The sequence below is a fragment of the Cynocephalus volans genome, chromosome 9, assembly GCF_027409185.1.
Source record: "Cynocephalus volans isolate mCynVol1 chromosome 9, mCynVol1.pri, whole genome shotgun sequence".
Lineage (NCBI taxonomy): Eukaryota > Metazoa > Chordata > Mammalia > Dermoptera > Cynocephalidae > Cynocephalus > Cynocephalus volans.
In genome coordinates, this window is record NC_084468.1 from 4,078,522 (window position 1) to 4,092,473 (window position 13,952).

At 55.3% G+C, this 13,952-nt stretch overlaps 1 protein-coding gene and 1 non-coding gene across 11 annotated transcripts in view; both read left to right on the forward strand.

Annotated features, from left to right (window-relative positions):
- The window catches only part of ABLIM2 (actin binding LIM protein family member 2), a 165,805-nt gene that overhangs the window by 40,435 nt on the left and 111,418 nt on the right, over positions 1-13,952 (forward strand). For all 10 annotated transcript variants that reach the window (XM_063108647.1, XM_063108654.1, XM_063108648.1 and 7 more), the window contains exon 2: positions 11,683-11,826. In XM_063108647.1, the coding sequence (XP_062964717.1) occupies positions 11,683-11,826 (144 nt within the window). The remainder of the gene's footprint in view (positions 1-11,682; positions 11,827-13,952) is intronic.
- On the forward strand, positions 3,830-3,900 carry LOC134386727 (small nucleolar RNA SNORD2). The gene has a single exon (XR_010024547.1). It is a non-coding gene; the product is annotated as a small nucleolar RNA SNORD2 (small nucleolar RNA).

A 13,952-nucleotide genomic window follows, 5' to 3' on the forward strand; every position in this document is an offset into this window, starting at 1 on the left:
GACCAGTTTCTGGAACCATGCTCAGAAGGTAATAAACTCATCCCAGCGTTGCTGGTCCTGCCTGTCAGAGCAAAGGGATCACACGGCATGAGAGGAGCTGTCTTTGGGGCCAAAGGAGCACAGGGAGGTGTGTGAGAGCCCAGGCTGTGTGGAGACCCCAGTGATGGGAGGCGGCAGTGGGTGGAGCTGTAGTGAGTGGAGTCTTGCTGGGCTGGGTCTGTAGTGGGTGGGGCCTGAAGTGGGCGGGGCTGAGGTGAGTGGGACTTGTGGGCGGGGCCTGTAGTTGGCCCAGCAGTGGTAGGCAGAGCTGAGGTGGGCGGGGCTGTGGTGGGTGGAGTCTTGCTGGGCCGGGTCTGTAGTGGGCGGGGCCTGCAGTGGGCCGAGGCAGGTGGCTGGAAATCAGTCGCTTGATGCTGCTTCAGACCCAGGGTGGGTATCTGGATGGAGACAAACCTGGGACTGAATCCTGGCTCTGCCCCTCTTCTGGCTGTGTGGCTTTGAGCTGGTTAGTTAACCTGTCTGAGCTCAGTTTCTAACTGCCAAATTGGGCATGAGAATATCTACCTCCTGGAGTGGCCGTGGAGATTCGAGGCAAAGTCATGCCAGACGTCGGGCATTTTCTTTTCTGGATCAAAACAGCAAGTGCCTCCTCTCGGGACTTTGGCTGTGGAGGAAGTGATTGTACTGTCTCTGGAGCGGTCTGGAGTGAGTCTGTGCAGACGTGGGGAAGGGACCAGGCGTCACCCACCGAGCCCCTGCTCCTGCCCTGTCTACACCAGGGAGTTTTTGTATGATTCAAGATAAAGTGTATAAGGATGCTTCGTAAACTGTAAACTGCTGTCCTTACAGAACCTAACTTTTTGCTTGGTAGGCAAGTTTCAGAGATTAGATCGGGAGCAACTTGAAACCTGGTGTTTTTCCTGAGCTTTTTCTCTAAACCAAGAAGCTGCCATCATCGACGTTACAGGTCCCCAAACCTTTCAGGGAATGAAGACCCCTTTTTTGATTAACTCGCATCCTAGTAGTTATATTCGCTCATCCATCTTGCTTAGGAAAACATTCAGTAACAAAAGCAACTGGGGATTTGGTAACACATTCAAGTGAACCTCCGATTTTTAAAATCCTCTGGGCACCTACATACAATTGAAAAACCGTAGTTTCTGTACGTGCAACATAGATTAGGCAGTCCATCTGCAGACATCCACGGTGTGCAAATGCATCTAGAGACCCCTCGCAAACTCTCCAGGGTCCCCAGGTGGGGAACTGCTGGGCTTCCTGTGAAATCACGTGAGTGATGCAGAAGTGGACCATGGAGTAAGGAGGAGGCCGACACAGGTGAGGAGAGCATGCCTCTCCACAGAGTATGGTGGTGCCCCTGTCCTTTTGGGGCACGGGATGGGGTGGCTCACAGGGAGACAGCATATAAAAGGTGGGAGCAAAGACTGCAGCGTGGTGTTCTGATGTCTGGGGCCATTGCTGTGGCAGCATTCTGATTTTCTATGGCTGTGTAACCAACCACCTCACACTTCAGTGGCATACAACAAACATTCTGTTACACCCACGGCTTCTGAGGGCCTGACATTCGGAAAGGGCACGGTGGGGATGCCTTGTCTCTTCCTCAATGTCTGTGGCTTCATCTGGAAAGACTTACAGGCTGGGGAGGCTCTGGAGCTGGGACTTCAGTGGCCTTTCAGCCAGAGCAGCTCCCTGCAGCGGCCTCCGTGTGCAGTCACTGGTCACTCCGTACAGGTGGTTTGGGCTTCCTCATAGTGTGGCCGCAGAGTTCAAGAATGAGCATTCTAAGGAAGCAAGGCAGAAGCTTGTGGCATTTCAGGACCTAGCTTGGATGTCACCTGGTGTCCTTTCTGTTATATTCTTCTGGTCGAGGCAGTTCCAAAGGTCCACCCAGGTCTTAGACTCTTCCACTGAATGGGAGGAAAGTCAATGCTGCATCATAGGAGAGCATGTGGGACAGGAGCAGTTATTGTGGGCATCTCTGAAAGTACAGCACGCCACGGGGGGTTGTTCAGACAGCCCCTCAGAGGAACCCAATGGATGAGCACAGAACACAGACTTCCAGAATGACTCATCAGGAGAAATGTGCACATGACAACGCCAGCCATGGGAAAAGTAAGACAGCACGTGCACAGGCAGGTGCAATTCAGTGTGACAGGAGCCAACTCATCCTATCTGCTGAGCACCTGCCTGGCAGGCACTGGGCTGGTGCTGGCTTCCAGGGAGCCAGGCGGGCACGGAGCCCCAGCTGCATTCAGTGCAGCAGGTGAGCACAGGAGGGGCACAGCTCATTCACCCACAGCCAGTCACCACAGCCCCCTGGGCAGCACTGAGTGGGCACTGAGGCCCAGGGGCGGGTCAGGTGCCCAGCAGGTCATGGGCTGGGGCTGGTGGATGTGCTGAGAGGGGCATGTGAAAGTTGGCCATTTGGGGAGTGTAAGGCTTTTTCCCATATTCAGTTCTATCTGCGACATTTATGCTCAAGCCCTGCGTCCACTCTTAGGACTCCAAGGTTGAGCTGAGCTGATCATGGTCCTCGGGGAGCTGCAGCCTGGACATGGGCAGGTCAACGACTCCGATGAGAGAAACCAGAGATTGTGCTCGTGGGGAATTGGAAGAGGGCTAAGTCACTTCAGGGACCCTGCAGGCTTGCTCATGTGATCAGTGAAATGGAGGTGGGTGGATCCTGGGGGAAATGAGCCTGTGCCTGGAGTTCAGGCATCACAGATGCAATGTGCTTCTTGCATCCACGTCTGTCCCCGATCTCTGTGCCCTTGAGGGACAGGGACTGGGTCTGCCTAGCCACTTGGCCCATGCCAGCCTAGAGCTGGGTAGGGAGTGGGTGCCCAGTGTGTCTTCACTGAATGGAGGATCGAATGGAGGATTGCTGAGTCTGGCCATGTGGGAACAGTCAGAGACCCATGGAGCCACAGCCTGGGCCCAAGCTGGGACAGCCTTGGTGAGAATGGGGCTGGCTCTGGAGAGCAGCCTCTCAGTTCGTGGTTATAATTAGCAATCGGCCCTTAAGTAGGTTAGGAAGGAAGTGCTGGCGAGTGACTTGGCATGATTTTCCAGGAGGGAACACTTGGGGAGGGAGTCAGACAAGCCTGGACCTGTTCTGAAACCGAGACACGCCTGTAAAAGGAGTGTTCTGGGGGTGAGGGGAGACACTGGGAGGCATGGTTAGGGTGGTGTGTACATCCTCGAGAGGGCAGTTTGGCAGAATGTGCTAGAAGTCAGAGTGCATGTGCCTTTGTTCCCACTAATTCTGTGTTTAGAAGGTGAGCCTAAGAAACCCCTGTGCTCAAGGACGGTGCTAGGACAAGATGCTGACGGCCATGTGGTGTGTGGAGCCGCAGCCGTCTCTCAGTAGGGACTGGCTGAGCATGCCCAGACAGAGCGGGGGACAGTTGTGGCCTCCCTCGGTGCTCAGCCCAAGGGAGACAAACTTCTCAACCTGGACCCTGGCCCTGGGGGCTTCCGGGCAGCATGGACAGTGATATGCTGTGATGGAGATGAGATGAGCACCATGAAGTGCACTTGTTCCTGTCCCAGGAGGCCCCTGCCCACCCTCTGAGCCTCCACCTTGCATTGCCTCCTCCTAGAAGCCCTCACTGACCGCACCCAGGTTCATCTCCCTGCTGCACCTGCCCACAGCCCTGTGCCTCTCTCTGTGGGTCTCTGCTCCTGGTCACGGTTAGAAGAAAAGTTCTGGGAGGGAGAGCTAGAACTGAGCGTCACCTGTGTGACCAGCATGACCTGGAATCTCAGGAGTGGATGTGCGCAGGCATGAGTGTAGAAACGTACTCAGTATTAGTTGAACACAGTTAGAAAATCTGATCAGGACTGACCTGAAATGAAGAGAATCTTCACTGCTGATCACTTGGTGAAAAAAGGAAAAAGAAAAGGGAAAAGAAGAGAAAATTGGGAAACCCAGAACCAGCTGTTTGCATAGTAGAAACATCAGGCTGGGAGCTCCCCAGAGCACCGTGGCTGACAGAGCAGGGTTTCAGCTGGGACCCTCTGCTCTGGGCTGGCCCCACATTTCCCCTGTGTGAGTGCTCAGGGGTCCCATGTCCCCATATCAAGGTGGATCGACCTCCAGAGCAAAACCAGGAAAACAAGAGAACAAGAAAGACATGGGCTGTTGGTCTGGGGCCAAGCCAGGGATCCCTGCTCGGGCGTCCGACATTAACCAGGTCCTCAGAGAAGGATCCAAGGACGAAGAGGAGAAATAGACAGCTGAAGAAATTCCCAAGGCTCATGGACTGACGAGTGTCTTTTTTCTGGGCAGTGAGAGATGAGTCTCTGGAAAGAGAGGGGCTGGTCGTTTCCCTTGCCCCTGACCAGTCATGTCCCCTTTCCTGCCACTTGTCACAGAGGTATGATGGCCACTGACACCCCTGTCTCCCCCAATCCCCAAGAGCCCATCTGTTTGTTGAACAAATAAACACACGACTTGCAGACCAGCAGGTGGTTGGGGGCTGGGAGGGGCACCAGACACACCTGAGCTGGGCCCCCACTGAGTCCCTCTCCTCACCGTGGGACCATCTGGGGCCTCAGTGTCCTCATCTGTGAAATGGGGATGACTGAACGCTCCTGTGGGGCGTGGTATGGACCAAATGAGAGAACGCATGGGGCCAGGACCATGTCTGTTTTGTTCACTGCGGTATCCCAGGGCCTAGACCAATCCAGGGCACAGAGCAGGCCCTCAAACATTTGTTGGGTGAGTGAATAAATGAATGAGCCCACAAACAACAACAGTATCTTCAGTGTTTTGGTATTCAGAGCTGGGCGCACCTCAGCCTCGTGCCTTGCAGTTTTGACTACAGGATGAAGTCACAGTGAATTGCAGTGGTTTCTCGTGGCTCACAGCACTGTGAAGGGTCAGGCAGGTGCGCCGCATGGATCTGGGTTGTGGGCGGCAGGACGAGGCGGGGCCTGGAGGTGTTGCCTGTGCAGATTGGGACCCCGGGAGAGGGAAGAGTCAGCGCAGGATGTGTGTTACAGATGGCGTCACAGTCGGCCTCCAGGTTTGATAACTAGAAAAACACGTGGGTGTTTGGTCGTGGCGTCTGGATCGGTGGCAGTGGGGAATTTCTATGAACGACGGGGAAATCACTGCCGGGCAGAGTCTGTGCCAACACAGTGAGCAGGAGAATCGTCGTGTTATGTGGTGAATGGGCAGAAGCGGGCTCCTCTCCTGCTCAGAGCTCAGGAGACATTTGAGGTCCGACTGACCAGGGCAAGGAAAACAGGGAGCCATGTATGCATGCACCTGGCTCCAGTTCTAGGGGTCTCCCCCCAAGATAGACAGGGGAGCTGAAAGCAGCCTCTATGCCCACATTAGCAGTGGCACGTGTGGACTTCAGCTACCAGCAAGGCCCGGGGTCGGTCTGGGTAGGTCCTGCTCAGATCTTCAGGACTGGGCACAGCTGGGTGAGATGCAGTATGCAGAGGTCAGTGTTGTGGAGCCCCCACCTACTGGAGGTCATCTTCGGACTCGCCCAGCCATGGAATGTGGGCGAGGATCTGGAAGGAGCCACAGCCTCGCCCACAGCCTGATCCCCTCTCTGCTTCCTGCACAGGGCTGGCTCAGCACTTCCACATCTCATCTGAACCATCCTGTGTCTGGGAATAGTCCCCATTTCATAGGTGAGGAAACCAAGGCTCATAGAAGTCATATGACCTGCTCAAGGCAGCACGGCAGGGAGTGACATAGCGGAATTTGCTCTGGGCTGTCCGCCTTCAGTCCCTGTCCTTCCCACTGCCTCACCTGCTACCCAGCAGGTGGACCAAAGCATGAGGGTGCACCTAGGACAGCTGGCCGATGAGGCTGGCATTTAAGCAAAGGTGTGGCCCACTGGGAACTCTAGGTTAGGGCCGCAAACTAGGGCTGTCAGACAAAGTTTTATTAGAACACAGCCATGCTCGTTTGTTTACACATGGTCCGTCGCTGCTTTTCAGATACAGCAGCAGAGTTTTGACAGAGACTGCATGGCCTGCAAAGCACAAATATTTCCTATCTGGCCTTGTACAGATAGGATTCACGGACTCCCATTCTAGATTGTAAGACCTTGAGAGGACTTCAGCATGATTATTTCCCCCCTTTCCGTTAGTCCCGCACCCCGTCCCGCATGGCTGGCCTCTGAGCCCCGGAGAGAACTCAGAGCTGCTGCTCTCGGCTGCCTGCGAGGCAGCACACAAGGGGCTTTATCTACTTCAACAGGTGTTTAGAAATGCCTCATAAAACCAAGCCCCAATTACAGATGTGGAAACTGAGGCTTTGCAGAGCTAAATCACTTCTCCAAGGTCACACAGCGACCCCAGCTCTGGTCCCAGCTCCTCCAGACCCCGTGGGCTGGTAGAGAGCAGGAGCCCAGCGTGGGCTGGGATGACAGGGGAGGAACTGTAGTGATTTCCTGCCTGGCCAACCCTCAGGCCGAGAGAGCCACGTCTCTTTTGTGAACGTGTGTGTTGATGTTCCCAGCAGTCACGCTGTCCGTTCCCCTGGAGGTTCCCCAGTGCTGGGGTTTCATCATCACGGGGATTAAATAGTCACAGCCCCTGTATGATTGATTCTTGTCACTTGAGTTTATGTTTATGTTATTATCACAGTTAGAGGCTTGTTAAACCAAATTATTAGAGCCATTCTAGAAATTGTGGTGAAGTGAACCAGCCGCATGTGTGGTTATTTCTCAGTGTAGTAGTTCCTTTTTAAATTTTAAAAAAAAATTAATAGACGTTATTTCTTAGAGCAGTGAGTGAGGGCTCACCACTGGAAACGCTGGAAGCGGTGAGCGTCGTCTGCACGTGCTTCCCCTGGCTGTGCACAGAGCCTGGGCAAGGGCGGGGAATGCAGGGGGTCCACGCCTATCCCAGCTCTGGACGGCCAGCCCTGGAGAGGCAGCTTTGTTCAGGGCTAATCTCTTATTTGGAAAGGTTGCTTTTCATCAGCAGTTATGCACTCTCTGGTCCTGGGCTCTCTTTGACCTTCAAGACCAGCCTGCTCAGCTTCAGAGTGGAGCTCCAGGTGCTTCTGCCTTTGGAGCACAGTTTGAAGGAGGCTGGGTGGGCTGGGATGAGCCACTGACCAGCGCCTATCCCTGGGACCCTTCCTCTGCCAGCGTAGCTCCCTGCTCTCCTGCAGGCCTCCCAGGCAGCAGTTTCCTGTCCAAAGAAACATTCACAGCCGGCACAGATCGGCCTGGCCAGAACAGCCTGTCCCTGTCTTGGGGCCACACAGACAAAACCCTGGGCGCTGCCCTGTGCTGGCCCGGTGCCCTCTGGCTGCTGCCATGTACTGTCGGCCACTCCCTGTGCCTGTCTGCTCATCAGCACTTGCAATGGCAGCACTAACTGCCAGGAGGGGTCCAGGCACCCTCTGGGATGTGCCTATTCTGTATTGGTCACCCACAGGCAAGGGGCAAGAGTACCCCAGGGGAAGCAAGCAGGGTTTGCAGGGTTTTGCCATGGTCACTCTGGCTTCTCTTCACATGCACCTGTTCCTGAAATTCAGCAGCTGCAGCAGGTGCAAGGAATGAATCCCTCCTGTGGGGCAAGAAGGCTCACACCTCCAGTGCACGGCAATGCTCCAACCTGTGGTCCCAAAGCCGGGGTAGGAAGATGGCAGGGGAGGGCACCTGCGGGAGCTGCACGGTGCAGTGTCTGCCTCCCACCATGAGAGGGCAGCACCAGAGCCCGGATGCGTGGAGGCTGCCCCAGGCGGGCGCTGTTGGCCTCCTCGCCTCCCAAATATATTTCCAGTAGCCTGGAAACTGTGATGTCCGGTGTGTGTTCTTTAAAATAACAACAGCTGTTGTTTACTGAGCACTTGTTGTTTTCTGGGCTGGTTGCTAGGCAAATATTTTTGCCCAAGGTCCTAGCATCCCCAGGGCCAGGTAATGTGGACAGAAGGACAGACAGACAGCAGGAGTTCCAAGGACTCACTGAGGTCGCAGCACATAGGAGGAGCACTGAGACTGCATCCTGGGCCGGCTGCCCCCAGCAATCTGAAGCTGACGTGTCACTCTTACTGGCCCAGAGCCAGATGCAGTGGTGCAGAAACTCGCCTTGTCTGACAGTGAAGAGATGGGGGTGTATGGTTCCCATGTCCCTAGTAGCCGAGAACATGACAGTTCTGCAGGTCCACGTCCCCTCCCCTGCAATCTCTGATGGAGCCTCGGGTGGGGACAGGGTGAGTCGCTGCACATCACCCTGCAGGAGCCGTGAGCGGGCACTGTCTGAGGTTTCTACCACAGGTCCAGCACCTTGTTCTGCACCGGGAGTCCAAGATCCAAGCCCGGGAGGTCCTCACCTTCTGCTCCCTCCCATCAGCTTTATTAATAGGTGCAGTGGTTTCTGCAGTGACGCTGTAGGGAGCAGTGTGGGGCAGGCTGCTGTGGACACATAACCCAGGGTGGAATTTGTCAGCGCAGCTTCCAGGGCTGCAGACCGAAGTCATAGGGATCCTGGCTGGACTCCACACTGTGTGGTTTGCTGTGTATTTTCCTGAGCTCTGAAACACAACAGGCGTTGGCACCGGGGTCTGGGGTGCCCACGGCAGTGCCCGATCACTTTCAGGCCATTCACCTCCTTTCCTGCTCCTGCTTCTCCAGACAGACACCTCACCCTCCTCCCAGGCGGCTGACACTCACTACCCCTGGGCTGCTCAGAGTCCCCCTCTGCAGAAGGCCTGCTGGCCCTGGACTGGTCAGACTCCCTCTGAGGGCGGGAATCCAGAGGAGGAAAGAAGTCCCGCCGGCTCTGGCTGCCCGGCTGCAGGGCCCCAGGAGCGGGTGGGGGCAGGTTGGACACTAGACAGAGAAACGGCCTCCTCTGTCTGAGATACGGGTCCTTGATTTTTACAACGGGGACGAGGCGATCTTCCCGGCCTGGAGCTCGATCAGGGCTAGCGTTTAGTGATTGCGTAAACACATGAGTTCCTGTGTGTGAATACATGTAGCCCACAAATGAAGGGTGGCAGGGGTTTTCCCGGCCCGCGCCACAGCCCTTGGCCCACCTGTGGTTTCGGCTGCAGCCAGGTCAGCCATTTCGAGCACCTGCAGCACCGTTGGCTTCTGTGACTTTGAAATCTGCTCAGCCCAGACACACACCAGATGGCCCAGAAAAAGGGGTACGGGAGTTCAACCTTTGGGGTGACCCTCATGCACGTGGAACAGGAGGTGGAGGACCAGTGCCCAGCTCCCTTCCCCCTGAGGGCTGAACCAGGGCACGTTCTACATGATTCCCTGGAGGGCCCCTGAGGAGTGAGTCCCCAGCCCCTACAGAGTGACCAGTTCAAAAACATGCCTACCAGTAGCTTCACCTTCCCTGCCCCTCACTCCTCCCTGCCACCTGGGGTCCCCCACATGTACCCCACCCACAGTCTTGTCTCAGACTCAGTTTCAAGGGAACCCAAACCAAGACAGGAGGAGTTGGCATTAGAAGATAGTGGAAAGAAATGGAGACCAACCCCATGAGAAAAACGAAGGCTGATATTCAGACCTGCTATGGCGAGGGTGTGTGCCAGGGTCACTTGCGTTTGGCAGAGATCGGAAGGCAGGCCGAGGAGCGGGCAAGCTTCCCAGTGGGGAGAGGAGGCTGCAGGTTTGCCCGAGTGGAGGCGGTCTGCTTGGGAAACTGGGATGGTTCACTGGAAGTGGGGTTCCCATGGGATCGGTTAAGGGGGCGTATTTGGCTTTCTCTGGTTGAGCCTAAACTGGAAGCAGGAGCAAAAAATTAGCGAAGCTATTAGTTATTAACCAAGTCCTGGTCATTTTGGGTTGATGGTTACAGTTACCTTTTAGCTTCCTGACTGTTAGAGAGGTAGCGTCTGCCTTCCTACAGGTCTGACTTGCAGCAGGCTGGCTTCCTGGCCGCTTATCTGTTGTAGGCGGGGGTGGGGGTGTTGGGGGGGTGTTTCTGGGCAGGTAGCTGCAGGTTGTGGGTCACAATTCTACTTTGATATATGGTCTGGCCCTTGTCGGTGGGTATATTCAGTCTGTCAGTGTGATCATTCAGACTGAACTATACAATCAGTAGAAAGCACCGGGCACGGTGCCTGGTCTGAGTGACAGCTCATTCTTACTGTTGCTGATGATTCTTGCCCACCCAAATGAGGAGTGATCGGCAGAGTGCAGAGGATGGACAGGGGGTGGTGCCTCGGGCCCTGTCCCCTGGGTCTCTGTCCTGTCTGGAAGGCCAGCCACTGTACGGGCTTCCTATTGCCACTGTAATAGACAGACACAGACTTACAACAATACGAATGTATTCTCTTACTGTTCCCCAGGTCAGAAGTCCAACACGGGTCTCACTGAGCTAAAATCAAGATGTGGGCAGGGCTGGTTCCTTCTAGAGGCTCCAGGGGACCACCCGTTTCCTTGCCATTTCTGGCTCCTACAGTGTCGCATCTGGTGGCCCCTGGCCCTTCCTCTGCCTTCAGAGCCAGCCACACCACATCACTCTCTGACCACAGTTGGGAAGTGCTGTCTAATTTTAGGACCCTATGCTTACACTGGGTGCACTTAGATAGTTTAGGACGATCTCCCAAAGTCCTTAATGTAATCACATCTGCAAAGTCCTCTTTGCCGTGTCAAGAAACCTATGCATAGATGTGGGAGGTGAGGACATGGATGTCTTTGAGGGCCATGGGTCTGCCAACCAAAGCCACTAGCCACAGGACCTCCTGCCCAAGCCCCCTACGCTTATCCTGAGTTCAGGGACCCCCAGTCCTTCCAGTTTAATTTACTGTCTCAAGCCAGCATTTACGGAGCATCAGCTGGGCACATGGCCTTTCTCAGTGAGGTCCTCTTCAGCTGCTCCTCCCCCCGCCCGCCCTCCCCCCGCCCACAGGACCAACCATGGATCATGCTCGGGTCCCTGAGTGGCTGGGCCCTCTGCCCTGCTGGCCTCCACGCCGGCCTCCACCTCTGTCTACAACTCCTCATGCTCCGAAACTCAAGTGACTCCCCTGGGAAAGAGCGTCCCCCATGCCAGCTCTGCACCTGTTTGTCACTGCTGTTCACTTGGCTGCATCCACTGCTGGGCTGGGCTTCTCACTGGAGGCCTGTGCGCTGGCCTGCACAGGTGCTCTAGGAGAATGTAGCTGGGGAAGGTGTGGCCCCGTCTGTCCTGACCCATCCGGCCATGGGTTCCAGCACGTTCTTAAACATTCTACACCGTGACCAGCTTTAAGCAGACAACAGCATTCAGGTTGATGTCTCAGGACCCAGGGGAAACTTGAAGTCAGCTCCCATGGTGACTGTGGCTATTGCAATTGCAGAAGAGTGGACACTGGCCCTTGACTTCTGAAGGGCTGCTGGGCTCACCAGGGGGACCTCTTGCTGCTGAGACACCGGAGGGTCAAGGTCATGCCAGGCCCTTCAGGAGGGGGTGGTGATGGTGCACTGCAGGACCACTCACTGGTGGGGCTGCCATAGATGGGACCCTCCCACACATACACGGAGGGTCGACCAGATGGCCTTAGCCCTCAGGGTCCCCATCTGTCCCATCATGTGGTTCCCATTGGTCCCCAGACATCTGTCCCCTGATGCTCTGTGTGGCTTGCTGGGTGGGGTGGGGCCCTGAGTCCTCACACTCTGGCTGGTTTGCTCACCCTGTGCCTGGTACAGCCCACCCTTTAATGCAGCTCCTTTCTCCTGACAGTGTCACAGCCCCAGGCAGCTCACAGCCCCCTGGAGAAGCCGCCCAGCACAGCAATCCTGTGCCACACGTGTGGAAATGTGTGCAAGGGGGAAGTGCTGCGGGTGCAGAACAAGTACTTCCACATCAAGTGCTTCGTGTGCAAAGGTGAGTGGCTCTCGGGACGGCCTGTGGTGGGACACGGCGGTTCTGGGCCCTCCAGTGCCCCTGGGAAGCATTGGGCATGGAAAAGCTCAGAGTGTAGAACCCTCATGCAACACTGTGATCTTTTCAATGTTGCCAGCATCACTTGTGGGTGTGACGGAGGAAACTGCCAGAGTGGGGAGGGTCAGGGGACGATGGTCTAGGTCCCTGGGGCATCCTCATACAGATGCACCCAGCTTCAGTGAATCCAATCCTGTGACCAGAGCAGAGTGGCCACCTGGGCACTATAGCCCAGAATGGTCATTGTCGGCCACATGAACTCAACAGTGGGGGTGCATAGGACCTCTGCTGGGCCACCGACACCCAGGCCCCACCCAGGTGGCACAGAGAACATCACCATTCATTGCAAATGAAAATCGTTTTGATTTTCTCTGGTTGCAAAAAATTACGTAAATAGCATACTAAGTTCAAATAGTACCAAAGAGATGAGAAGAAAGTAAAACAAAAGATCAGGTGAAATCCTTCTATCGGAGGCAGCTCCTGTGGGGAGCAACCTTCTTGCCCTTTCTGTCATCTTATCCTGAAGATCACGTGTGTCCCACTGCACACAAATGGGACTAAATGTATCTGCCTTTAATTTCCTAAAAATATATGAAAAATAGCATTTGGGGGAAGGGGCAGGCAAATCAAACCAATTGGACATGGTCTCCCAAGAGTCTGCAAGCTTAAAGGAATGAAATGAATGATACTGCAAATACATCTTTGTGGCGTGCAGTGTGGTCACAACCTGCTTTTACACGGGTTTGCTATGAGGTCCTCCTCGGCCATTCAGAGGCTCACGCGCCTTGGGGTTAATAACACCCTGGTGAACTACGGGTCCAACGAGCGTTTGCTTTTTTATGGGAAAACAAAGTCAGGAAACATGCCACATAGATGGAGGGACGTGATTTTCGTCAGACTGTGCCGGCCTCGCTCAGCAACCGCGGGCCACACCTGCTCACCTCCAGGGTCTCGGGAGGCCCCGGCGGCCCGGCCCGGCCCGGCCCAGAAGAATGCAGAGGCGCGACCTGTGCCTTCCACGTGCTCACACTCTGGGGAGCGTGCAGCGCGGCTTGAAATGAGGACCTGTCATTGTAAAACTCAAGTGTGGGGGAGGGGCGCCCCTAGGGAAGGATTTAGAAGCTTCCAGAGAGGACTTCACAGAGGAGGTGGCATTTGGCTATTCCGTGGATATAGTACAAATCCGCCAGTCAGAAGCGATGCTGTTACAGACGGAAGGGCGTCCTCCCTGCAGGGGACATGATCACCTGAGAATCGCCAGGATCCGGAGGTCTCTTGGGTGCCCACAGCCTGGCTTGGCCCCCTGTGAACTCTCCCCATGGCCCCCGTATTACCAGATACATGTCACCACTGCCCTGGCAAAGGTGGCCAGAGCCCAAGTCCTGACGATGTGATGCAGGGACACCCTGAGGACGGCAGCCTTGGGGACTGTTTTGGAAGAACTGTGAGGTGAACATCACACCTCCCCCCCACCCCCGGGAGCACCCTGGGAAGGCTCTGTGTTCCCGGTGCAGGTGGAGCAGGTGCACATTCCTCCTGGGGAGGGGCCAGCCTCCACATTCCCACAGATGACGCCCGACTGGCCTTCCTTTTCCCAGGACGCCATGTCCACCTGCCTCAGGATCCAGAAGTAAGGGGACGCGTCAGCGCCGGGGGCTCTTTCCCGAGGAGGAGGAGGTGGCCCATCCTGGTCGCCCGTCCCCTGCCTGTGCACGGCATTTCCTCCCTGACACCTGAAGCTTTTTCACTAGGGCTTTCCAGGGCATCGTGGGATTTGTCTGGTTTAATTTTCTCGACTGTCCATAAAAATACATTCACTACATTTCTGGAGGCAAAATCTATCAGATTGCTGTTTTAAAAGCTTATTTTAAATGACAAAGGGAAAGTACGCACTTTATTTAAAAGGATTTTCTGTGTGCACAGACCTTAGGAATGTAATAAAACACATCAGACTCCCAGAGCCAAGTCCCTCGCCTGGCGCAGCCCATGGGTTTTGGTAGGTGGTGGGAACTGCCCCAGGTCTCCTTCCGACGGTGTCACTGTGGCAGGTCACTTCATCCTCTGTAGGC